This window comes from Podarcis filfolensis (genome assembly GCF_964270895.1).
Source record: "Podarcis filfolensis genome assembly, chromosome: 11".
Taxonomy (NCBI): domain Eukaryota; kingdom Metazoa; phylum Chordata; class Lepidosauria; order Squamata; family Lacertidae; genus Podarcis; species Podarcis filfolensis.
The window spans coordinates 14,477,631-14,505,393 of NC_139613.1; the positions used below are offsets into that span (position 1 = coordinate 14,477,631).

Below are 27,763 nucleotides of genomic sequence, written 5' to 3' on the forward strand. Positions count from 1 at the left end.
TTTATTTATTTATTTATTTATTTATTGTTTTTGAATTTTTTTAAAAAAAAAACTACTACCCTGCATTTACATACAAGGTGTTTTACACATCTGTAAATGCCATATCTCAGCAGTAGACCACATGGCTTTGCATATACAAATTTTCACACAGTAAATATCTTTGAGCTGTTAACTCTCCATGCCTGGCACCATGGGGAGTCCTGTCCCGTCCCCCCAACCTCCACTAAGGTACATTTTGAAAAGCAGCAATGGTCAGAAGAAGAGCTGCACCAGCAAGTAAACAGGCAGGTGTGATGGGAGAGCAGAGCATGCTGTTAACTGAGACAAGCTTGCATCTACACGTTAAGCTCAAAACCAGTTGCAGCATCACAGCTGATCCTCCAGGAATGAATGGAATTGCAGTTACGCAGGGAGGAGGACTTTGAAAGGTCTAAGCTGGAGAGCCATTGTTCTCTCAAGTCAGGTGGAGTGATTCTCTGAGCCCTAACACCTACATGCTCCATCGTTCATGCACAAAAATAATGAATTTAAAAATCAATCAACTCAGATATCCTCTTTGACCATTTCCTACTGATAATGGTACCTGACTTTCCCAACCCTTCAGTTTTAATAGGCTCAGCTGCAGGAGGAAAGGCAGATTTAGGGGAGAACAACCAGTTCAGTCACACTGGGTATGGAGTCTTGGGGGCGCTGCTGGGGGCACCGTAATTACGATTCAGAATGAAAAGCGATAGGTGGAGGGGTGCTGAATTTTGACATCACGCAGGGTGCCGCTGAAATTTGAGACCCCGAGATCTGCCACCTATGAAGAGTTGTACTTCATCGCACACCTGCTTTAAATGGGGCACAAAGGGGTGGGGGTGGGGGACCCAGTCTCCACAATGAATGATACAGTCATGTTTTACCTGTAAAATAAGTAGAACCAAGAAATAGAAGTTGGCGACCCTTTTAAACTGCTCAAATAAATTCAGTGGCAAGAAGGTAATGGGATTATACTTGTAGGTTTTGATTGCATTCCCCTGTGGAAGAAGACAAAGAAGCAAATTACAGAAAAGGCATTAAATATACTAACAAGGTAGCATTTAATGCGAAACGTTATCATTTAGTGAAATCATTCTTCAGTTAGGCAAGTGCATTATAGTTTTCCAGCGGATATGGGGGTGTTCATGTTCTGTGAAAAGGTGTAACCCGTGGGTAGGCAAACTAAGGCCCGGGGGCCGGATCCAGCCCAATCACCTTCTAAATCTGACCCGTGGATGGTCCGGGAATCAGTGTGTTTTTACATAAGTAGAATGTGTCCTTTTATTTAAAATGCATCTCTGGGTTATTTGTGGGACATAGGAATTGGTTCATTTTTATTTTTATTTTCAAAATATAGTCCGGCCCCCCACAAGGTCTGAGGGACAGTGGACCAGCCCCATGCTGGAAAAGTTTGCTGACCCCTGGTGTAACCCATTTCATGCTAAAACAAGGCATTATAAAAAAACAAAAAAAAACCTGCAGGAACTTTTTCCTCCAGGTCAGGTGTTGAACTGGAATGGATGAAGGATAAGAAACGTGTGGTTCTCTAGATACTATTAAACTCCAACTCCCATCAGTTCTATCTAGGGCCAATGCTCAGGGATGATGGGAATTGTACTCCAGTAATGAAAACCAACGAAGCACGACTAATTGATCCCTGGACTAGGTGAAGGTCCCCTTCAACACCATGATTTTTTATTTATTTATTTATTTATTTTTATTATTATTATTGTTATTAATCCACTTACTGCATATTTACTTTTCTTAAGGCACAGATAAGTCGTTTTCATAAATTGGGGCTGTTCATAGAAGGCACAATCGTTTGCTTTAACTTGCCAGCCGCATTCTGAAAAACAAGAAAATGAAAACCATAAAGTGTGATCATCATGAACTTAATAATCAAGTGACTGAAAGCAGGAAATTTATTAACTCCCACCGGCATATGAAGGCTTGAATGGTTAGGACCCCCATCCCACGTCCTGGTTAGCAGTCTTAGCATACCCAAGATCAAAAAGAAACTAAAAATGCAACAAAGATGAGCAGAGGAACAAATGTTCTGCTTTTAAACATTTACTCCTTGTTCAAAGAATTAACAGAACAAGGGAACCCTAAGGAATTCGAAACAACTTCCCTTGATTTGCATAATTTCAAAACTACCTACAAGCTGCTTACTTTTGCTTCCGCTAAGGCAAAAGTGGGAAAACAAGTTAGCCGTGGGAGAGAGAAATAAGCTTTACTACCGGAATGACCTTGGGGAGAACATCCCAGGTAAATACGATGTAATTTGTGGTGATGTCAACCATTTGTCTTTTAGAAAATTAGCAAAGAACAGACTGGAAATCTCACTTAAAGGTTATCCTTATGACTCATCTACTGGTGGATCTAGTGGAGAGAAAAGTTAATTTACTGCCACAACTATTTTTCTTCATCTCAGACCTACTTTTCACATCAGCATGTAGAGCAGGCTTCCTCAACCTCGGCCCTCCAGATGTTTTGAGACTACAATTCCCATCATCCCCAACCACTGGTCCTGCTAGCTAGAGATCATGGAAGTTGTAGGCCAAAAACATCTAAAGGGCCAAGTTTGAGGAAGTCTGATGTAGAGCCATTGGCAGGGTGGATAAAAATAAATGATTTATAAAAATAAAAAATGGATTTTTAAAATTTAAAATGGATTTTTAAAATTTAAATTGGATTTTTTAAACATTTAAATTGGACATATATATATATATATATATATATATATATAATGCTTTCGGAGGAAAAATCTTTCTAAAGATAGTTTTCTATTTAACTTACATTATAGTCCTTCAGGAAATAAGGATTTGTTTTCAATTATGTTGCATGAGGCTTTATATGCAATGTTTTAATTTTTCGGTAAACGAATTCCATTAATCCATTCACAATGTCATGCTCTTCCAGAGGTTTCTGTAAGATTATTTGGGGCAGTTTTTCTAACAAGAAGATATTATCACAGATGCTTGTTTTTGCAGTTTTCAAAAGTGTGAATTTGTGTCTGCAGAGATAATGTGCCTTTTCTTCACAGGAAAAATGTTGTAAAATAAACATACACAGCGTTGAGCGGGGACGGGACGGGACGACCTTAATCCCATTGTTCCACTGCAAATTTATATACACAGAATCAGCCCCTCTTAAATACTAAGTTCCAAGAGGTTCAATGAATAGATTGTTTGGAGTGGAACAGATCTGCACAAGTAGCTAAGTAAGAAGCAGTAAAAATGAAAGTGCAACCTTGTGAGCGGAATACTCCACAATTCTTGGGATCTTTGTGTAATAATTGTGCGAGTCAGTTGCATGTCTGTGCAACTCAGACTTGAGGCAAGTGCTGAAGGCACTTCGGGGCTGGCAACCTCTTCCCAATCCCACTGGGTTGCAACAACTGCGCTAACACTTAACTGTACAGAATAGGCACCTGAACGTAGAAGCAAATCCAAATAGGTGTGTGTGTGGAAATAGTAACTGGGATCTATAAGTTTGGAAGACCTTGAAGTGCTTGCCAATCAACTAATAAGAGTTCGCTGGTTCCAGGCCCTTCTTCTCATTTGTAAATATTAATATTATACCAATAAGAATGAGTCTTTCTGTAAAAAAAATAATGATTTAAATCAAGTCTTACTGACTAGTGATTTAAATCAAATCCACCCTGGCTATTGGTTTATGCATAAGTGCCAAGCTTGTGTGAATGAACTGTTTGTGTCAAATTGCACCTTGAGCCTGATAGTATATATACCCTTTCAAAATCTACATTGCAAAGTCCTGAAATTATGATTATAGGAATTTCCATCACCACCACCCCACAGACAAAAACTGGCAGCGAATACTTGTAGTTCTGGGGATTCTCAGCATTTACTAGAACAAATTTCAGAACTGCAGCTGTTATCTTTGCTGAGTTTTCTTGTTGAGAAGTGGGCTAGTCCATCTAAGCAGAAACGAGTTATGTATTTTTGGAAGTACATTACATATTTTAGGGGGGGGTTTCTGGAGCGCCAGAAAAACTAAGTTAATAAAAGTAGAGAAAGTATGCTTTAAAATGTGGTGGTTTATGAGGGTTAAAAGAAGGGGGAAGTGATAATTTTTACAGTATTGCTTTGCATCAACTTGAAAATTCAAAGCTTGTGAAAAACAGAGTTGGAAATAGCTGGGACAAGCATTGTTTATATGCTATTGTAAAATATATAGGAAGTTAAATATTGCAACCTATTTATCCACATACCTATTTCATACTTTCATGCGTAGATTTATACTCCTCGTTTTATATTTAAAGTTAGACTATTAGTTTTCTCTGTATCCATATCTTATCTTGATTATATTACTATGCATTCTTGTATATTTATAGTACACTTTATATGTACAAATAATATAAAAATTAAAAAACCCATGCATAAAATGTGGCTTGTGCGTTTTCAGCCAGTTGTTTAGAGGATATGGCCAAATAAATTTCATTTTAAACAGGCTTATGCCACTTCCAAACCACATTGATAGTTTCCCTGCTGGATCAATCTAGGAATGACCCTGTGGTGTTTTGGAAACTGAACAGTAAAAACATAACACTCAGAGTAATTGCTTCCGACGAAGCTGGCTGTTGGAAGATTTAGGACAGTCAAATGAAAGTACTTCATACAGTGCAGTGATGGCCAGGGCTGGCCCAATATATTTTGCCACCCGAAGCAAACCATAAAATGGAACCCACCACCACCACACCAGGGAAGAAGGGGTGAGTGAAGATCTCCATCAGAAACAAGTTGGGAAACTCAAAATCAGCCTTACTCAATGGTCAAGTGGAAATCAAAGGAAAATGGGCCCGCTCTGAATCTTGTTGGGTGGGTGCACAGCCCAGGAGACCCCAGAGAGCAGCCCCCACCATTTCCTTCCTAGGGGGTGGCAGTAGACCAGCCGCATCTCCTATTCTCCAAGAGGCCACTGTGGGAGCAGCACTGGACGGGGAATCAGCCAAGGAGGTGGCAGATTCCACTTCCAAGGAGTGGGCCCGGCTATCACTGCCACAGTGGAAGCAACAGCAGCAGACGAAGACTTCCTTGGAGCTGCTGCTCCTGTGGATCACCTTGCCTCGTGTGAGGGCCGGCCCCGGTGATGGCCACCAACCTGGATGGCTTTAAAAGAGGATTAGCCAAATTCATGGAGAATAAGGCTATCAACGACTACTAGCTATGTTTTGTCTGCTAGCTATACTAGTTAGTGGGGGTGCCACAAGTGAGGAGAGTCCTGCCACGCTCAGGCCCTCTTCCCATTGACATCTGGTTGGCTACTCCACACAGAACTGAATGGGCCTTTGACGTGATCCAGCGCGGTTCACCTTACATTCCCCTTCCGGAATCATTCACGTCCGACTCACCTTTTCTAAGCGTATCTCGAGTCACTTCCACCTCTCTGTTGATGCGGTTTTGCTCTGGCTCAACAGGAGGTGGAACGTCCAATTCATCCTCTGTCTCATCATCGCTATATGGCACCTCTTCGTCGTTGGGTTGGGAGTCCTCGTCAAAGGTAGTTTCCGAATCTCTTTCCGAATTCATTCTCCTAGCCGTTCCTAAAGCCGGAAATGAAAGCAAACCCGAGTTCAGCCTAGCAGGATAGCCATAGGATACAGCCCCACCCACCCCCCTGAGAGACTTTGCAAGCTGGAACCAAGTTCTCTTAGCACCACTTAAAAATAATAATAAAAGGTATTAATTTTTTCTGAATCTCAGTCATGCATCTGTTTTCAGTTCCCTGTCTCCTGAAGTGGTTGAAGTCTCCCACCTAAGACATAGTTACAGAAAAAAAAATTTGTTTTGACCTAAGACATAGTCCCTGGTAACAGATTAAACTGCCAAAGGAAGTTGGGCTGAGAGTTCTGTAGTCTTGTGCAAATACACCTAGGAGTTTACAGGCAGTAAAATGTAATGGTGGTGGTGGAGAAACGTTAAAGGATCATTTTCTAAGTGAATAAGTACAGCTAAAAACTTCGTATATTCCAGCCTCAATTGTTCTTGGCTCATGGTGCTAGCAGACAATCAAGTTCAAGGTGGACTACTGAGGGGAGGGCATATACTTTACATCCAAAGGGAAGTCAATTCACCCATCAAATTCCTCTCAAAGAGCCAGAGGGTTTTAGCTGTCTCCATATACATGAGCAACACACATGCTTTCCAGGCATTAGATCATGGATGGTGAAGATCCTGTGCCCCTACAGAGGACATTGGACTCCAACTCACATCAGCTCCCAGCCACGATGGCTCATAGTCAGGGATGATGGGAACTGAACCCCAGAAACATCTGGAGGGCCACAGATTCTTTATCCCTGCAACAGGACTTCCATTTGAACTATCAGAGAAAGGAGGGAAATAAGCCTTGATGTGCACATCTGCCACAGTGTCAACAGTTGCCCAAACTTGATAATGATTTCAAGGATTAAAAATGCTCCACATGCACTATATAGTTGTTGTAAACAAAGCTGCTGTCTTATTATCTCCCGTATTAAAGATGAGGAGGACTGAGGCAGAGAGGGAGAGAGAAAGAGAGAGAGAGAGAGCAGTGTACCTAGTGAGCTCACAGCAGATGTTAAAATTTGATCCAAGGACTTTCTGATTCATTGCTCTGGTTCTTCACTTACCCTACACTGGGATTTCTGCACTCATCCCTTTTTAGCCACCATCCTCGTCATCATGACAAATTTAAACACATCAGAAAAATTCTCAAAGTAGTGTACAGATAAATTGCAGCTAAAATCCAAAAAACAAATGTAGGCAACTGAAAGATGTGCTTTCAAAAACAAAAAAAGTGTAATTGTCAAATTTATCTGCACCTCCAACCTTATACAGGCCGAGTTATACACACAGCATTTGTTTCCCCAACACTATACACAAGCAAAGACAATCCTAGATTTCTTCTTGATATCTGCATCCTGCAAATATACTGTATTTTTCGCTCTATAAGACGCACCAGACCACAAGACGCACCTAGTTTTTGGAGGAGGAAAACAAGAAAAAAAATATTCTGAATCTCAGAGGCCAGAACAACAAGAGGGATCTCTGCGCAGTGAAAGCAGCAATCCCTCTTGCTGTTCTGGCTTCTGGAATAGCTGTGCAGCCTGCATTCGCTCCATAAGACGCACACACATTCCCCCTTACTTTTTAGGAGGGAAAAAGTGAGTCTTATAGAGCAAAAAATACGGTACCTTATTCTCTCATTCACTTGGAGATGCAAATTTACCGTATTTTTCGCTCTATAAGACGCACTTCCCCCCTCCTAAAAAGTAAGGGGAAATGTGTGTGCGTCTTATGGAGCGAATGCAGGCTGCGCAGCTATCGCTGAAGCCAGAAGAGCGAGAGGGATTGGTGCGCAGCGATCCCTCTTGCTCTTCTGGCTTCAGGGATAGCTACGCGAAGCTTCTTGAGTGCAGCGGGAGTGCTCCTCCCTCTTTGCTCAAGAGGCTTTGCATTGCTTTCTTGTTTCTTGTTTTCCTCCTCTAAAAACTAGATGCGTCTTATGGTCGGGTGCATCTTATAGAGCGAAAAATATGGTAGTTAATCAATGCATTAAAACTCAAATGTTTCACAAACCTTTCTTTCAACAAGTGGCAGGATCTAATAAAATTACCACATGCTTCTATCCTGCACGTGTACAGAGGCTGGACAGCTATCCGTCAGAGACGCTGGAGCTGCAGTCGGCATTACAGATCCTGCATTGCAAGGGGGCTCAGCTGGATGACCTCTGAGTACACATTTTCATCTCTATGATAAAGGATCATTTGCCTAAGGCACAACCCTGGCATTGCCACCTGCCTTCTGCCAAACGTAGCTCGCACTCAGTCCCCAGAAAACTCCTTAGAATGAGGTGTGCAATTATGCAGCCATCCCTTATCAGTACAGCAACTGAATACTAAAAAGCAGGCCTTTGAAGAATATGTTATTAAATAAAATTTCTGTGAATTTGTGTGTGGAAATGAATAATAAAAGGGAGGAAGCTCACATATGTGCTTCAGAGATGACAATAAAGGCAATTTTCCAATAAAACACAACAGCACAAAGAAGGGCACCTCTAATAGACCGTTTTGTTTCTTCTTAACGAAGCCTAACAGAACAGAATATGTTGTATTGTGAAGTATGACTACAATCCTTCTCTCTCAGGGGAACTGAACAATGGTTTTGCAGCAGAAAGTTGTAATTTAAAGAAGACACACAGCTTTACCCTCTGCCAATACCAAGCACTACACCCCACCCCACAAACCGATTGACTGATGATTTAATTTGTATACTGTTAATGTAAGCAGTACGCAGAAAACTGAAACAACAACATTGCAAAGAAGTTACAAAACATATGAAAATCAACATCAATTCATTTTCCTTCTGGCACGCCCTCTTCCTCTCAGCCTCTGGGTTCTCTCCTAGGGCCCAAACAAACTCTCAGCTCACCCACGAAAGTCTCACAATAAGAGTTCCTGGAAATAGTCACCCTAGTCTTTCACTCCAGACTTGCATTTTACAGACTGGCCCAAGGTCGATGGTACATCCTCAGGCTGCCCGCAGTTGTGTCCCATTCAGTTCCCCTCTCCACACCCAGTTCCAGGTGCTGCACAGTTTGTTGAGTTTCCCGGGGGGTCCAGAAGATGGGTTGAGGAACCTATGCTCCTCTGAAAAATTGCTGGATGACAGCTTCCACCATCCCTGATCATTGGACCCTGCAGGCTGGGGCAGGGCAGGCAGGGAGGTTGGAGCCCAACAACATCTGGAAAGCCACAGGTTGCCCATCCTTGCAATAAAGCTTGTTAAAAAGTACTAAAAATTTCATAGGTAAGAAGCATATGCAATGGGAATCCAAAGCTCAAGGGAAACTCATTTGAAAGTGGAACGAACTTAAATAGTGTTGAAGTTTAATATGAATGTCACTATGCTTTAGGGTGCTTAATGAACAAATTAGTTGGATTAGATCATTACATTTAAATTTGAATTTTATCAAATATAAAAGCTGCCTTTCTGTGATGTATAAAGGAGGTAAGCTTATAATTCTACAAGCAGTTACCATTTGCTAGAGGGAAGGGCCGTTGTCAATGCTTCATTTCCCATTACATTGACTGAAGCCGCCAAAACAGACTGAAGAAATAAAAAAGTGTGTTCTAAAATTCAGAGCCCCGACAATTAAGATTTGGTTTAAAAGGAACTTGAGTAGGAGAATGGAGCTCCACATCCCTGGGCAAGAATCACGGCCTGCAGAGAGACAGTAGCCATAACAACCCAATTCCAGTCCTCAATCATCCATGCCACAAGGACTTTAAATCATGATTTTCCGTTTGAACTCTAGTAAGGCTACATAAATGTGCTTCCACACCTGCATATACTAGGAAGACTGTTTTTGCTGATACAGTCTAGGCTAGGGAGTGGCCCTGTTAATGCCTAACAGGGTAATAAAAAAACACACAAACCAAAGCCTTTTAGCCGCTCCCCTAGCCAACTGTTCAACAAACTCTTTGTGCTGGATACCGGATACTCATAAAGAAAAGAGTATTATGACCCTGAGCAGTTCCTTTACAGAAGAAAATAATGAGAGAGAATCGTGACAAATCAGTTATGCTAACTAGTCATACACCAGATCCCCATTTTATATGAAAGAGGTACACTGATGTACTGTATAGTAAGAAGCGAGGCAGATTGCTCACGAGACATGTACAATTGCTTTCATTTTTTAAAAAAATTGTAGACCGCCGGGTAAGCTGAGCAACACACTCCAAACAGGTTTTTAGAAAGAAAGAAAGAAAGAAAGAAAGAGAGAAAGAAAGAAAGAAAGAAAGAAAGAAAGAAAGAAAGAAAGAAAGAAAAGAAAGAAAGCCTTCTGGCGTCGATTTAGTTTCTGAAGTCCTAAATGCAACTTGGGTGATCTCATTCTGACTCAGCAGTATTTTTCTCCTTCATCTCAAAACACAACAAGCCTAGATTGCTAATAAAGGCAATAACAACAAACTCAAAGGAATTGTGTATTTTGCCACTTAAATCAACAGTTAAAGAACTAAAGCAACATGCCAGTTTCAAGGATACAACCTCTCTCCCTAACTGGATTTCAAACTCCATGACTGCTTTTTTTGTTGTTGGTTCAAAGGCCAAAGCAACAAAATGTGTTTTAGGTCACTTGGAGACCTTTGGGTAAGCAGGCGGCTAACAAGTTTAATAAATGATGGTGGTGGTAAATAATAATAAAGCAGCACATGGGACATAACGTAAGTTACAGGCAAGAGAGCATCTGCATATGCTTACTTGTGAATGAGCCACCCTTCCGCATCAAATGATTGCCAATCTTATAGATTTGTTGAAAGGATATGGAGCAGAGGGTTTTGTTGATTCTAACTAAGCAGAACGTAAGTAATTCATATTATCAGTCATTTTAAGAGGTACGGAATGGAGGAATGGAGCGCTTCCTTTGAAAATGCAGGAGTTTTGCAAACTCCAGCATGGCAGCAATCCCACTTTCCTGGAACCATTTCTAAGGACCACAACTGTGTCTTTGCTTCTCCACTTTCAGCAATCCGTTTTGATTCAATGGCTCCCATCAGATTCAAAAGAAGAATCCTTCTAAAAACTTGAACATGGAACTTTCGTCTACCAATCGTCCAGACAGAGAAGGCTGCTGCTCAAAAGCAAACCTTGATCAAGAGTTTCGTCATCCACGTAATATAACACAGACGAAATATTCGCAGCGGACAAGATGATACCATGTTCTTCCAAATCTTCATAGGGAAATTTCTTTTCTATCCATGGGTTTCCTGATTTTTGTACAATGGTACCTCGGGTTACATACGCTTCAGATTACATACACTTCAGGTTACAGACTCCACTAACCCAGAAATAGTACCTCGGGTTAAGAACTTTGCTTCAGGATGAGAACAGAAATCGCGCGGCAGCGGGATGGCAGCAGTGGGAGGCCCCATTGACTAAAGTCGTGCTTCAGGTTAAGAACAGTTTCAGGTTAAGAACGGACCTCCGGAACGAATTAAGTACATAACCAGAGGTACCACTGTATTTAATAGCGCCCCAGAAGACACACTCTGCAATTAATTATGCTCCTGAAATAAGCACTTTTAAAGACACTCTCACGTCAAGCACAGTACAGAGTTGATAAGAGTTTAAGGCATCTAATTCTTTTCTGCCACTCAAGTCAATGGCTTTGCTCAATGCAACAATCAGGTCTGGGGGGGGGAACCCCACGTTTTACCTCTATGTAAAGGTAAAGGACCCCTGACAGTTAAGTCCAGTCGCGAACGACTCTGGGGTTGCGGCGCTTATCTTGCTTTACTGGCCGAGGGAGCCGACATTTGCCACAGAGGGTCATGTGGCCAGTATGACTAAGCCGCTTCTGGCGAAACCAGAGCAGCACACGGAAACGCCGTTTACCTTCCCGCCGGAGCAGTACCTATTTATCTACTTGCACTTTGATGTGCTTTCGAACTGCTAGGTTGGCAGGAGCTGGGACTGAGCAATGGGAGCTCACCCAGTTGTAGGGATTTGAACCGCCGACCTTCCGATCGGCAAGCCCAAGGCTCTGTGGTTTACACCACAGCGCCACCCGCGTCCCTTACCTCTTTGATTACATTGTATAGTCTTGCTCCTGAACCATGCAACTTTGCTAACTTCAACAAAATGTTTTATGTAAGGTCGTCCAGGAACCCAACCCCTTGTACAGGTGACAAGGTGAACTCCTATGTCCCTCCTCAGTACCCAAAAGCTCAGCCAACTAAGCCAATGCATGCTGCATTGTCATCCCACCCTCAGTAGTGCATGGCAGTACATAGGGGGTAGCCTTCAACCCACTGAGGCGAGGAGTTTCACTGGCACAGGGAAAGCAAGCAGACTGCCACTTGCTTCTTCCTGGTCTGGAAACCGGTTTGCTGGCCTAGGTCAGCTGAGCCCAGCTACGCTGAAGACTCAGATTTGAACAGGTTGCAGACTTGTTACAAACTCAAAGGAAGTGTGACCTTTTACACACCCCTTTACTCTCTTTCCCAACAATCATTTTAGGCATTGGTGGGGGGGACTATTCAGGCTCAGCCTACCGTTGCCTCTGAAATAACTGCAGATGAAGGAAGAAAGATCTACCTTTCTCTAAGCCAATTCTCCCCACCCCAGCCTGACTGATAAGTTGGGAGGGAAGGAGCAAACAAAGAGCCAGTCATTTTCCTCTCCTCTGCAATTACACTTGTGTATGCATATAGATAACATGGAAGGGCCTAGCGATGGATTAAACAAGTTTCGAATTCTGGTCTCCAGGCATTAGCACATCAGGCGAATAGGTAGGGAGCTACAGTGACTTCATGACGCCACAATCTATACAGCCACAGCGTCTGCTGAAGGTGTACCAAAAGCTTGTTGGTGCTGCCTACTGTACTTCCAAACATAAACGGCAATCATCCATCCTCAAGTGGCTGTGTACATGCCTCAGGGAACATGCAGTTCACTCAGGACTTCCCAGCATATGGATAGAGCTGTTTAAGGAGACATTTGAAAGATTATACATTTTTTGTTGCAGCCTGCAGGAAGGCGCTAGTCTCCAGACTGTCATTCCAGCAAGCTAACAAAATAGGTAGGAATCAGTGTTTTACTGAGCCAGTAGTCACTGACATCACGATGCAAGAACAGCAGCAGCACAGCATCCATTTTTTAAAAAAGTTATATACAGTCATACTTTGGTTTTCGAACAGCTTAGTTCTCGAACGTTTTGGCTCCTGAACGCCGCAAACCCAGAAGTGAGTGTCCTGGTTTGCAAACTATTTTTGGAAGCTGAACGTCTGACGGGGCTTCCGCGGCTTCCGATTGGTTGCAGGAGCTTCCAGCAGCCAATCAGAAGCTGCACTTTGGTTTCCAAACATTTTGGAAGTCAAACGAACTTCCGGAACAGATTCTGTTTGACTTCCAAAGTACGACTGTACTGTTTTTAAGCCCTTTGCCTTTATTTCCGAACTCTTAAGTTACATGCACTGAAAACTAAGTAGTTTGCAGGAAAAGGAAGTTCCATAGCAAATGATCCAAAACAGGATCCCTGAAGGAACTCATGCTCATTCTTTCAATTACTCAGGCATTTTGCTATTTTGTTATTGCTATTCACTAGTTGCTATTTTTTTAATGCCAGCTTTCTGCAAACTAAGATAGTGCACGAAAAAAAATCAAAGCAACAACAGCATTATAAATAACATTTAAACGTATGTCTGTGAAAATCACATTTATCAGGGGAAATTGCCTTGTGAAAATTTGTATACGAGGCAAAACTGCACACATCACATGTATACAGCAGGAGAAATTTGCACACAAATGCTGAAGTATTTTCATTGGCAGGGGGGAATTCGCAAACCGATGTGAAAATGTGGATGACTGGACTGAACAAAGAATGGGGAAAAATTTTAAGTTACTTGAAAGAACACTGTAAACAATTTAAAACATTAGCAGGATTTTGCGAACACTTGCAATGAACAGAGAACTATGATAAAAAAAATTGAGTTTTAAGAAAATATGGAGAATACAATACGATGCAGTTTGAAAATAATATCTGGGAAAACCATGGAGGGGCGGAGGGAAGTTCGGGGATTCTGAGAATCCTGTTTGTAAAATGATAATAATAATAATAATAATAATAATAATAATAATAATAATAATAATAATAATTTTTTATTTATACCCTGCCCATCTGGCTAGACTTCCCCAGCCACTCTAGGCCGCTTCCAACAAAATATTAAAATACCGTAATGAATCAAACATTAAACGTTTCCCTAAACAGGGCTGCCTTCAGATGTCTTCTAAAAGTCTGGTAGTTGTTGTTCTCTTTGACATCTGGTGGGAGGGCGTTCCACAGGGCAGGCGCCACTACCGAGAAGGCCCTCTGCCTGGTTCCCTGTAACTTGACTTCTCGCAGTGAGGGAATCGCCAGAAGGCCCTTGGCACTGGACCTCAGTGTCCGGGTAGAACGATGGGGGTGGAGACGCTCCTTCAGATATACTGGGCCGAGGCCGTTTAGGGCTTTAAAGGTCAGCACCAACACTTTGAATTGTGCTTGGAAACGTACTGGGAGCCATGATTACGATTTATGTATGATGATAAATGTTAAAAGTGAAAATGAATTTTAAAATGTAAAAAGAAGAAGAAGAAGAAGAAGAAGAAGAAGAAGAAGAAGAAGAAGAAGAAGAAGAAGACTGGAAGAATGAGCAGCTGATACTGGCAGATCCCCAGCAATATGGAATGAGAGGGATAGGAAGCTCAGACATGTACTCTTAACAACCTTTCCTTCACACCCGCTTGCTGGCACAAATGCAGTGCCACTCAGCATGCACAGAGAGCCTTTTCCTGTACTTTGGACTGCCTCAACAACCCACCCCTTTGTACATGTATGGATCTCCACTTTGGGGACAAAGGGCTTTTCAATAAGATGACATGTTCGAGCCTACCATGCGTATACAAAAATCGAGCAATGAAACTATACAAGACAGGCTACAGCTCATATATGTACGACTGAGTGTACCAACACAAGACTACCCAGACAGGTGGCGTTCACATTTATGAGTCTATTCCACATGCCACTGGAATTCTAAGAACCATGCACAATGCTTGCTGAAGAACAAATATTGCAATAATGGAGAAGGGTGTGGAAAAGTAAACACCAGATCTTTTTAAGTTTCGGAGCCTAAATGGAACAGGTATTCTCTCTCCTGCCTCCACACTTCTCCTGAACGTCTTTCCAATTCCAAACTTGCTCTAATCATCCTTTTCTCCCTGCCATTCTTCCTTCTGTTGAGTGACAACAGTGCCCTCTGGGCACAGGGTGAAGATGCCAGAGGGAACCATAAGCTGAATGCTACCAATGCCCAAACTGGGTCACATTTGCCACCGATCTGAAAGGCAATTGAGGAAATGCCAAGTGGTGAAGACTCCCACAGGAAAAGAAGCTCTTCTGGTGCGTCACTAACACCTTCTCTACGGTACTGAATTACTTCTACCTCCTCCACGATCCTGATTTACCACTTAACTACCCCCGTCCTGGTCCAACTAACCCCAAGAAAACTTTCCCCACCAAGTACAGCAGCTGTCGCAAGAGTTGCCGCTGGAATCTGTTTCCTAGTTTACAACAACTTAGTGCCAGCAGCACAACCTAGGGTGCTGAGATCACAGATCCATACATCCCCAAGATCCGCAAAAGTACCATATTTTTTGCTCTATAAGACTCACTTTTTTCTTCCTAAAAAGTAAGGGGAAATGTGTGTGCGTCTTATGGAGCGAATGCAGGCAGCTATCACAGAAGCCAGAACAGGAAAAGGGATTGCTGCTTTCACTGCGCAGCGATCCCTCTTGCTGTTCTGGCTTCTGAGATTCAGAATATTTTTCTTCTTGTTTTCCTCCTCCAAAAACTAGGTGCGTCTTGTGGTCTGGTGCGTCTTATAGAGCGAAAAATACAGTAGTTATACACAGGCAAGTAGGTTGGGAGAGCTTTGGGCTTGCTGCTCTCAAAACAAAAAGCGCTTTTCGAACCAATGAGGTTTTCAAATGTAGTTTAGGATAAGGTATCATGGTCCCTTGACCAAAGGCAGTGCTTAGGGAGGCAAAAGTGATTGGCCACGCCTAAGGTAACTATTTGGATCCCGGCCTCTTATCATTTAACTAATAAGATTCTTAATCATTGCGATGGAGAGGGGGCAGGCAGAAAGAGATCAAATATATTACAGATATTGTGTTGCTGGAGAGGTGCAATTCCTGAATCAGTAGTAGAAGCGGCACGGTTCTCTCTCATTCACTAGAGCAGGGGTAGTCAACCTTTTTATACCTACTGCCCACTAATGCATCTTTCTTGATGGTAAAATTTCCTTACCGCCCACCAGAACTCGATGGAAGGAGGATTCAGCTTGTGCCGTAGAACCCCCTACTGCCACCTAGAATCCTGAAACGCCCACTAGTGGGCAGTAAGGACCAGGTTGACAACCCCTGCACTAGAGTCAAGACACACATGCTCACCTAATATACAAGGCAGAGGAGTGTCTGTTCAGGTGGAATAAAGTTCAGATGGAATCTTGGAGAATCAGGTGGCAGTAGAGGAGTAGACATGATAAACTGCAGTTAAAAACTGAAGAAAAGATGCATTAAGGACTACAATGCACTCAAACGTCAGCCAGTGAAAAATGCAGCCACACAGGTAATGGCTGGTACCAGGAAGTTGATTCGGTACACTTCATGTGTATTGTACCAGTTGCACTGTGTGACAGTGTGTTCCCAGGCCCAACACAAAGTGCTGGTGGTGACATTTGAAGCCCTAAGAAGCTTGGGTGTGGGTTACTTGAAGGACCGCTTTCATTCTCACCGACCTGCCCTTACCATGCCATCCATATCACAGGCCCCATTCACCTATGAGAGCAAGCAGAATGGCAAGCACACAGGACAGGGCCTTTTCAGCAATGGCCCCACTTCCTGTGAAATATGCTTCCAAGTGAGATCGGGCTAGCCCTATCCCTACAAAATTTCAAGCAGGGACTAAAGATATCTCTGACATTTTTATAGAATGGTTTTAAGTCATCTGGGGATATGGCAGGCTGTTTTATTCTATTCACGTTGTGTCATTTACACCTGCGATGGGCAGGCTCTTATTTTAAGGTGATGATTTAAAAACTAAAAGTAGGTTTAGCTTTCAGCTGTGTTTTGCTGCCTTAAACCACATTTGTCACACTTTCCGGCATTAAAATATGTTAAATAAAAAATTGATATTGAGAAAGAAAAGGAAGACACAAGAGAAAGCAGCTCTGGGCACAGACAGCAATTAGTTCCAGAAAGAATGATTGGCGGTAATGTTAAGAAGCAGATAAAGGAGGCCAAAAGTAAAATATAAAGACAGCAACACAAGATCTCTAAGAGTTTACATCAATCACAATATCAAGCAGCTAACACAGGCTGAATACATACTTCTACAGTTCCCTCTTGTCCATTTAATTCTTCACAAAAGGATCCGTCAGATATGCACAACATATTGAGGATAAGCAATTGCTCTTGTCATTTTGAGCAATCCCTAACCAAACAGCCTCATGGAATATTATCCTTCATTAAAGTTGTATTAGTTGCCTTTAATTGCTTAAAGATGTATTAATTGCTCCTGTAACAGGAGATTCTGCCAGAAAAAAAGAGTCCAATTTGCACAACCAGATATGCTTCGAAAATATTAACAAGAGTTCAAACCAGGTCAAGCACGACATTAACATGTGTCAAGCTGAAAATGAGTGTTCCGCGATCTTCCCAATTTATCACTTGGATCAAAATAAAGGCGACAGAATAACCAAACCCCAGAGCAGAACAGGACCGCCTTCGTGTATCACAGTCAATCTTGGCACTGAACTGGGAGATTCACAGGTTAGGCTTCTTCTACCTCCTTTTCTGAAGGCTGGTATCTCACTTCTGAAATAGCATGAGCGACTCTATGGATTCTAATTTTACACCACGATAACAACCTTCTGTTAGCCCTAACTAGTATAGGCTTCTGAACTTAAAAAGGATTTTGAAAGTCGATACGTTAAAATAATCTTATGATGAATTACACAGGTAATTTCTCCCACCAGTGTATTTCTAGCTGTAGTACTGACCAGTGCCTAAAACAAGGTGGAATTCAAAAGCCCAGTACCTTCCAACTCACCAACCCACAGCCAAACCCATCAAGTTGACAGTACCCTGCTTCCCAGACCCCTCTTATTTCTATCCTTAGCTGACAATCCTACTGCACATCTACTTAAAGTGTATGTGTGTGTGTGTGTGTGTGTGTGTGCGCACGCGCACACACACACACACACACACACATTCTCCTGTCAAATTGCTCAAGACTGTTCTCAGAAGTTTCAGTGTAAAAAAAAAGTACTTGAACAACATTTCTCTAAACGTTTCCCCTAAGGAGAAGGAACCAGATTTGCAAAGCTCCAGGCATCGATTGTGCATAAAACCCAAATGCAAACCAGGGAAACTTCAGAAGAAAGTTGGTTGATTTTTGCACCTCATAAACCATGAGCTAGGATTATGTCCACACGCCCTTCCGCTCTCAATCTATTTGCTCTTAAAATACCACTGAGATATAGATTTATGCATCCGCAGGCAGGTGCAGAACTAAGTTCGAAAGAAAGCAAGTCTCCCCAAGGCCATCTGATTATATATAAGCAGAGACCAGAAACCGTATTTCCAAAAGGCTGTCAATCACCAAATCTCACGCATAGAGCGCAGAAAGGAAAAAAATGGGGAAAACAAACAGTGAAACTTATGAAACACCTGCAATTGTTCTTCCTGGAGCCAATATATATTCCCCCGACCCACCTGTCGTTCTAAGATAAAAGAAAATGTTGGGACAGAATTGATGGTGGGGTTTGCCATAGCTGTGGTGGCCAAGGGACTGACATTGTAGGATAAGGTTCTCACATGCAGGGGGGCCACAGCCACACTATACATCCAAAGCACTATTATACCACTTTAGCACCAGCACCCAAACGGCAAGAGAAGAACCTGATCGAGGTGGCCTTACCCTTAAAGAACGCAAGTTGAACAAAACTGGAAGTGGCGCCATACAGTTCACTCCAAAGCTGCCCCACTAGTACCCTATTTGGACTCTGTTCAGCTCAACTTCATTATTATTGTTGTTATTTTGTTTGTGTGCGAAAAAAGCATTTCCCTCCAGTTTTCTTCCTCCCTCACTCCGGACACTTCAGCCAAAAAAAACACCACATTCTGGCCAGCACTTGAAGTGCGTTGGAGAGCAGGGAGGGAAGAGGGAGCAATTCACATGCCCTGAATTGCAGAAAGAAGCTTGAAAATCTAGTTTGGAGCTATCCAAAAGGCGTCTAAACAAAACAAAACAAAAAACCTATTTGTCTCCAAGTGGTTTACAGTTGCCAACTTTTTTGCAACACTGTCTGTCTGGAAGAGCCGTTAGACTGGATTAAACTTGACTTACCTGATGAGAAACTTGTCCAGAATTAGAGATACTAACAAAGCCACTCTCGACTGTTAAAAATGTGGAAAATGCATCCCTTACCAGAAGGTATGTGCGATTGTGCTACCTAACCTCCTTAGTTAGAGATCTGAGTGCCTATACAACAAATTACAATTCTATAAGCACACAGCAACATGCAAAAAACCAGGTAAGTGCAAGCATGCCAATATTCACTCAGCATAGAATCAAGGCACACCTAAGGCAGCTCAGGAAAAGACACATCCTGTTATTTAATTTTATAACTATTTATTCAGGCTTTCCAACAGAAGCCTGGTGCCTTTTAACCATATTGGCAGCATGGATTGTTGATTTTAAGCCTGTTCTAGCAAACCAGGAAATTTAAAAAAACCTAAACAGCAGCAACAATGACAGAACTGAGCTAAAGCTACTACCAGTCCAAGCCTGTCCACATTTTTTCAGATTTGTACAAAATAATGGTACAAAATAAGATGGTTACTACTTCCAGCATTTACTTTTCTTTTTCACCTTACGTCCCTCCAAATTATGTGTTCACAGGAGTTTACAACACAAGGTTAAATCACTATAAGACGATAAACAGACTTAGCCCCACAAAAACAAAAGCAGCATCAAAACCCTTAAGAGAAGAATTAGCCAAAACACTCAATCTCACTGAAGCAGCAACTCCGGAAAAGAATATACAGTACAGTACTCTTCGTTTAGAGTCCAAATGATAGAAGTGTAGCCATCAAGAACCCTGGGAAGGGTGTTCCCGAACAACTGCTTAGCTGCAGACTAGCACATCTGGTGGCACTGCCAGCTAACAAAAGCTGCTCTTTTTTTCTTATGGCTCCCACGTGCTGAGGTAGTAATGAGAAAAAATTCAGATTTGCATGCTAGAGACAGACAAGATCATGAGCTGCTGCTGTTGTTTTTAGACCAACTGGTCATTTTAAGAGCATGAGCGGAGCAAAGAATAATGGGAAATGGCAGCAAAGATGTCTGTTTGCAAATAGTGGCAAGCAGCGTCAATCCTAAGCGTGAATGCCTCTGCAATCCAAATCAGTGATTCAAATTTATAATTACCAAACAAAAACGGACCATTACTGTTAAATGCTACATAAATGACTTGAAACTGATCTGCTTTGGAGGCCCTGTTCCAGGTACCTGTATTGTTTTGAGGAGCATATGGCAAATGGTTAGGACCTCTGCCATAATGGCACCACTGTATCCCTTCCAGTGGCAAGTGAATATTAAAGGTAAAGGGACCCCTGACCATTAGGTCCAGTCGTGGCCGACTCTGGGTTACAGCGCTCATCTCGCTTTACTGGCCGAGGGAGCCGGCGTACAGCTTCCGGGTCATGTGGCCAGCATGACTAAGCCGCTTCTGGCAAACCAGAGCAGCGCATGGAAACGCCGTTTACCTTCCCGCCGGAGCGGTACCTATTTATCTACTTGCACTTTGACGTGCTTTCGAACTGCTAAGTGAATATTACTTTGTCTTAAAGGACAATTGCAGACTTTCTTCAGGATGGTGGAGGGCATGTGTGCTGTGTCCCATTGATGTAATAATAATAATAATTTATTATTTGTACCCCACCCATCTGGCTGGGTTGCCCCAGCCACTCTGGGCGGCTTCCAACAAAGTTTAAAAATACATCAAAATGTCACACAAAATGTCAAACATGTGGTGGTGGTAACACCCCCCCTCCTTCTTCTGATAGGAAATGAGAGGGTAAAAAATGGGGGGGGGCCAAGGAGCATCAGTTGTGGGGGAGTGAGAAATGCCCCTATTTTCTTTCATCTGAGGAATGTTGGATGATATGAAAGTCTGAGACCAAAGAAGGCAAGGAAGAATGGGAGGCGTACATTGTGTGTGTATGTATGTACATTGTATGTACATTGTGTGTGTATGTCTTTATGTATGTACATTGTATGTACATTGTGTGTGTATGTCTTTAATAAATAAAGGTGTTATGTATTAAGATTAGTTGCAGTTCTCACTCAGGGCCACCAGTATGTAAAGATTAGTTGCAGTTCTCACTCAGGGACAGCAGTATGTAAATGAAGGATTGAAAACTGTCGCTCCTGATTGGTTAGCTAGTTGTAAGTTGTTACTGTTTCAAGTTACTTAGTATTATATAAAGCAACCAGCTAGGCTGCAGTCATTCTGATTCCAGGAGCAGTTCTAACTACTGCAATAAAGAGCTGTGAATCCAACAGAGCTGTGTCTTTCGTCCATCTTTTCCGCTATTCAACACAAGGTGCAGGGAATCCGGAGCTGCAGAAAGCGAGTTCTCACAAAGTCAACCCCAGCACATACCGTATTTTTCGCCCTATAGGACGCACTTTTTCCCCTCCAAAAATGAAGGGGAAATGTGTGTGCGTCCTATGGGGCGAATGCAGGTTTTCGCTGAAGCCTGGAGAGCAAGAGGGGTCGGTGCGCAACAACCCCTCTCGCTCTCCAGGCTTCGCGGACCTCTCCGCAAGCAGCGGGAGCGCTCCCGCTGCTTGCGGAGAGTTGCCTGCACGCCGAAGCCTGCGCGCGCTGAGATCAGCGCGCCCAGGCTTCGCGGACCTCTCAGCAAGAAGCGGGAGCCAGCGATGGGCTCCCACGGCTTGCAGAGAGCTGCCTGTTTGGGGGCTGGGGTCGGGGGAAGCTCAGGCCTCCCCCGCCGCAGCCCCGCGCCTGGGGGGGAAATAATTTTTTCCCTTTTTTCCCCCCAAAAAAACTAGGTGCGCCTTATGGGACGGTGCGTCCTATAGGGCGAAAAATACGGTACATGCAAGTACTGACCAGAGTGAGCTCTGCCCAAAGAGCATGTTGGAGCCAAAATACTTTGCCAGAAATTAAAAAGCTTGGGTGCGACCACCAGCACCCATAAACCTGCCTCTCATAAACAAGCAAGCAGAAGGTGACACTCCAGATGTTTCTCTTCTGAGTAACATCTGGCCATGCAGTGCATCTGCAGACCCATACTGTTCACAGCGCAGGCGGATTCCACAAGCAGTTAGGCACATTTCAACAGGACGCACGTTCCGCTGTTATATAATTAACGTCAGTCACATCTTGGCTCAGCCTAGCCAATTCACATAGACACCGGGGAGGAGGTTAACTAAAGGGTAGCGTGAAGCTTTGTCACTTGGAATGTGTCATGGAAAGTGTGCCTACAAAGCATGAATGCAGTTCGCTAACCAGCAATGCATCTGCCTAAAGAATGGAAGTCAGGGAAAAAAGAGGATCTGAGCAATTGGTACTGTCGTTTATCATCACATGGGAACAGATGTGCTCCTGTAAAAGGAAGCTAGCCTCATGTTTAAAGGGAGTGGCCTGGACCCAGACAGCAGGTAGACCTGCTTGTGCTTCTATGTGTAGCCCCTTGTTTGTAGCACAGGTGACCAAGCATGCCTTGGGAAAGTGCAACTTCCACAGAAACGTCAGGATGTGTGGGAGCAGAGGAGGAAGCAGGCGTTCCAAGTCAGAGCATGCCCTTTTGATAACAGTATAGTCTGAAGGTGGGATGATGCAACTTCAGAAATTAAGGTGTAGCGAAATACCAGGAAGAGAAAACATTTATTTCCACAAACAGGAGTGTTGGACAAAAAAAGAATATACAGTGGTACCTCAAGTTACATACGCTTCAGGCTACTCTGCTAACCCAGAAATAGTACCTCGGGTTAAGAACTTTGCTTCAGGATGAGAACAGAAATCGTGCTCCGGCGGCGCAGTGGCAGCAGGAGGCCCCATTAGCTAAAGTGGTGCTTCAGGTTAAGAACAGTTTCAGGTTAAGAACGGACCTCCAGAACGAATTAAGTACTTAACCCGAGGTACCACTGTATATATATATTTTTAAAAAGAATACAATGCAGTTAAATCTTCAGTCTTTTCAGATCCACTTTTATTTTAACACTACCTACAACATGGGATCCACTTTTAATATTTGTATCATGCATACCTGATGTTGCCCTTCACTTTCCAAGGTGAACAGATGCAAATGAGGGCAGGGATATTGTACCTATAACAGCTTAGCAGAGGGAGGAATTTTGGCAGCTACAGCTTCTCTCAAACCCAGCTTAATGAGTCGCACCTGCCAAAATTCTCCTTCATAAATCTTAAAAGATAAAAGAGCCCTGTGCTCATTTGCTTCTGGTCTGTCTCCCCTTGGCCTTTTCTCCCCCACTCTTTTTTTTCTTCATATTTAAATGTTGTGTCAGTTGTACCATGCTTGTTTATTACTATAGTAATTCTAATAAAAAAGTTATTATTTGTACCCTGCCCATCTGAGAGCTTGAAACCAAGTGAAGATGTCTGGGTACCATCATCTCACCTGAGATCTGCACCATCTGGAGGTGCATGTTTGGGGATCCTTGGATTGTGACTGTTTTCCCGGGCTAATACCACAACCTGTAGAATACTGCATGAGATCTAGGGGCATATGGCGGTATATCAATTTATTTAACTAATTAATTGATAATATATCTCAGCTCCTCTGAAGTCACAAAATGTTCAGGAATGTTTTAATAGCTAAACAGTCAATCCAATTGTTCAGCAGGACACACGGTGCCTGCAACAATATTAAAGAGCCATTAAATGCAATCTTGTTGTCTTGTGTTTCTTAAAATAAACCAGTAACTGAGAAGCCACTGCTTAAAACTTTTAGCAAAAAGGAACTGAAAGTTGTGTGGGAAAGCAAAGATGCTGTGATCCAACACGATCTGTCCTGATGGATTTGTAGTAGGGTGACAGCAGTCACGAAATTAAAAGACGCCTGCTTCTTGGGAGAAAAGCGATGACAAACCTAGACAGCATCTTAAAAAGCAGAGACATCACCTTGCCAACAAAGGTCTGTATAGTTAAAGCTATGGTTTTCCCAGTAGTGATGTATGGAAGTGAGAGCTGGACCATAAAGAAGGCTGATCGCCAAAGAATTGATGCTTTTGAATTATGGTGCTGGAGGAAACTCTTGAGAGTCCCATGGACTGCAAGAAGATCAAACCTATCCATTCTGAAGGGGAAAAAACCCTGAGTGCTCACTGGAAGGACAGATCCTGAAGCTGAGGCTCCAATACTTTGGCCACCTCATGAGAAGAGAAGACCCCCTGGAAAAGACCCTGATGTTGGGAAAGATTGAGGGCACAAGGAAAAGGGGAAGAGATGGTTGGACAGTGTTCTGGAAGCTATGAACATGAGTTTGACCAAGCTCTGGTCCATGGGGTCACAAAGAGTCAGACACGACTAAACGACTAAAGAACAACAACCACTGGAGGACTGATTGCATTAGGGCTAAGACAAGGAGGAGTCACATTGAAGACTAATATATTTACTGCAGAATAAGCTTCTGGACCAGAGCTCACATCATGAGACACATGAAGGGCATCTTATATCCTCACTTATGGGAATCATTCTGCCCATCCCAATGTGGCAGGATTAAAATAGGCATTAAACCATTTAGGGAACTAAAGGAAAACATTAAGCAAGACAATAAACTTCAATAATCATATAAATAAATATGCAGAGATGCTGTATGTTGATTTAGTGGGCTACCACTAAGAGAAACAATCTGTACATATTTTGTGGAAGTGGATTATATTATGGAACTGAAAAAACAGACTGCAGTCATCTGCTTAATTTGTGCATTTTTAAAAAAGAATAGGGATGTGGATTCTTTTCTTGCATCATAAAGTATCTGATTGATGGCACTGAAGGTTAATGCACTGTTCACTGTACACAGTTTGAGATATTTATAAAAGGCATAACCAGATTTAATTTTTTGAAACTTTGTCTTACTATACATTCAAAAACACACCTTTATTTACATTACATTGCTTCAATGTACACTGCTAAATATATGGAAGACTTTCCATTATTTTGGTTTTCAAATCCACAGGTGCATTTTTGACTGTGCCTTGTAATCAAGTCTAAAGATGTGTTTAGCATGCATTTTAACAAAGAATTAACAACAGCACAGTCCTAATTGTGTCTATTCAGCAGGAAGTTCCTACTGAATTCAATGGGGCTTATTCCTGGATAAATGGAGTTACAATTACAGTCCCAGTTTCCAATCTAATGCTAGATCTATAGCAGTACTGTGGCTTTCTTCTTGCTATAAATCATTTAGATTTCTTATAGACGTGATTTAATTGTTGACTTTTTTGCCCAGCAGAACAGAATGCTTATTATATAAAGAGCAGGGAAGAAAAAGATATAGTAAATAGGGAATTACTTCCCTTGGGGCAGAATGAAATGGGGCTAATTAAAAGTCTCTTCCAGCACTAATGAGAACGCATGCAGCATTCAAGTCAGTTATGCACCTATACAAACTTTCCAGGGCTAAAATGAAGTTGCAAGACAGCTGTCTAATGATTTCTTACTTGCAAATTGCTGTAGACATCAGGAAGTATATAAGTACCTGCATTGAAACTTCATGTAGAAAGGATCAGAAGCAGTCTGTTACAGCATTGCACTGGATGCTTTAAAGCAGGAGTGGAAAGTCTGTTGTTCTCCAGATGTTAAACCCCCACATCAGCCCCAACCAGCTTAGCCAGTGTTCAGCAGGGCCAAGAACATCTGGGGGGCACAGGTTCCCTATCCTTGTTTTAAAACTGCACTTACTGACAGTTCTAGAAGAGAGTTTGAGACTGCTCCTACTGAACACTATCATGCTACAAATGGTTCAAAGCCTAATTAGCACAAATTTCTACCACCGTGCCTGGAGACAGGCAATTAGGTTGTGTATCCACAGCAGTGACCAGAGGAAGAATGACAGCTGGGAGGAGTGGAAAGAAGAAACGCCTTGGTGCATCTGCAGCAGCACAACTGGATGCCTTCATCTGCCCCAGCTGCAACAAAACATGTCTCTACAGCCACAGCAGCTGCTGTAACCTTACAACAATTTGACTTCACCCACAAAAGCACACTTCTCCACTCCAGAGATGGACAGATACCAGCAAGCCATCAGCAATCATTCCTGGTCACCTAAATTGTGTCACCAAGTAATTTCTGCCCCCTTCATAGTCAATGTTTCCGCCAGCAATGATCAGTTGTCGTGGTGGTTTTTGTGGTAACCATAAGCTAAAATACATTTTTATTTGTCCAAACTTTTGGATCATAAGTGACTTTGTCTTTTACTGTCCCATCAGAGAATATATATTGCTGATGATGATTTAACTGTGATTTTAACCATTATTTTATTATTGTATGTTTTACTAAGTTTATTATATATTAAAAAAGTACACAGTCTCACTTTGTGTTCTTTCACCAAACATTTCCCACCATGACCTTTATAGAAAGTAAACATTAAGTAATACAATGGACAATATGCTTTGCAGCAGAATGAATGTTTGGCTTAGCATGTCATCTGCAACCCCTGCTTGTGGTTCAGCTCTGTCCTCACTGTAGCCAAGGTTTCTTCTTGACTACTGCTTCTGATAAGCGAGGAGAGCACTTAACCACAAGCCCAGATTCAGACAACATGCTAAGCCAAACCTTGGCATAGCTCAGGGAAGCTCAGGAACAAAAAGGCCCACAGAGGAGCAAAATGGCAGTAAGCCATGGTTTGGTTTACCAAGTCATGGAACCAATTCCAGCAAGTTATCAAACCAGATCCTCTTCTCTGCAGGCTGTAGTCCTAATGAAAACGGCCACAGAACCCAGATGAGGTTGCTAACCACACAATTAGAGTAACGTGTAGCTTTTGCCTGAAAAGGACTCGTGAAAGTCAATTAATCATTCATACATGGTTTTCCCTGATCAACTTGGCATGCACCAACAGGACTGAGCAGATAGCAAGATATCACATAAAAGTGAGATAAGATATATTGGGACCATTCAAGTACTGGACAAACTGAAAACGCCTATGACGCATGAAAAGGGATAGGTAGTTTGTGCACTTTAACAGCACTTTCCCAACTGTATTCCCTTGTACAAGAAACGTCGTTACTGCAAAGAGGCAAAACGTTTGAACTTTACACTTGTAAAGTTCAACAGAAACCAAACCAGTTCTGAAGACATTCGTGTAAAGCCAAAGGCTGCATCTCTCAAGAATGATTTCTTAATATTACTGATGGGAACAACCTGTTCTATGCACAGAAGTAAAGCACTGAGACCTTAAAAAAATTAGAGGAACAGGTAGGGTTGGGGATATATGTGCATGCAGAGACCTTTGACTTTTTGTGCAGCCTAGCGCACAAAGCTAAGCATCACGTCTGTTGCTCTGCGCACTTTTGCCTATGGCCCCACCAGTGTTACATATGAAAGCTAGGAGCAAAACGGCACCTTAAATCTAGGTTATGGGTGCAACAATGGAATGTCTAGGCATGCTTTTTAATAACAAGAATACAAAGCTGAAAATAAATGAACTGCGGCTAAAATATTATGTTCATTTTTCACATGGTTGAGTCCTTCCCCTGCCCACCCCCTAATATTCTTAAGAGGGTCTCTTCTCCAGTCTTCAGACAGTAGCTGGAAGTGGGGCAGCAGGAAAAACTCTTCCTTTCCTTCCATTATGCAGTTTTAATCTGAAATCTTAGGTGCAATACCGTGCCCAGGGCTCAGAAATTGCTGGCCCAATGATATTTTCTGTTGCAAAATGCACCTAGAACAATGAGAGTTTCGAACACTGGGCCCTGCCCACCACAGGCAAGTGGCCCCTGGAAGTTTGCCTTTGAGGGAATGTGGCCCTTGTGCTGAAGAAGATTCTGCACCCCTGTTCTATAGCTTTTTTTTATTATTGCAGAGTGTGTCTATTGAGATCAGATATTTATCAAGGGAAGGAGACAATAGTTTCGTCGT

The 27,763-nt window shown here is 42.5% G+C and overlaps 1 protein-coding gene across 2 annotated transcripts in view; it reads right to left on the reverse strand.

Annotated features, from left to right (window-relative positions):
- ATP8B1 (ATPase phospholipid transporting 8B1) overlaps positions 1 to 27,763 on the reverse strand; it is a 75,847-nt gene that overhangs the window by 39,494 nt on the left and 8,590 nt on the right. For both annotated transcript variants that reach the window (XR_014539535.1, XM_083575552.1), the window contains exons 2-4: positions 5,396 to 5,587; positions 1,770 to 1,867; positions 906 to 1,019 (exon numbers count right to left, since the gene is read on the reverse strand). Coding sequence is in view for 1 of the 2 variants with exons in the window: in XM_083575552.1 (XP_083431678.1) it covers positions 906 to 1,019; positions 1,770 to 1,867; positions 5,396 to 5,573 (390 nt within the window). In the remaining variant the exon portion in view is untranslated. The remainder of the gene's footprint in view (positions 1 to 905; positions 1,020 to 1,769; positions 1,868 to 5,395; positions 5,588 to 27,763) is intronic.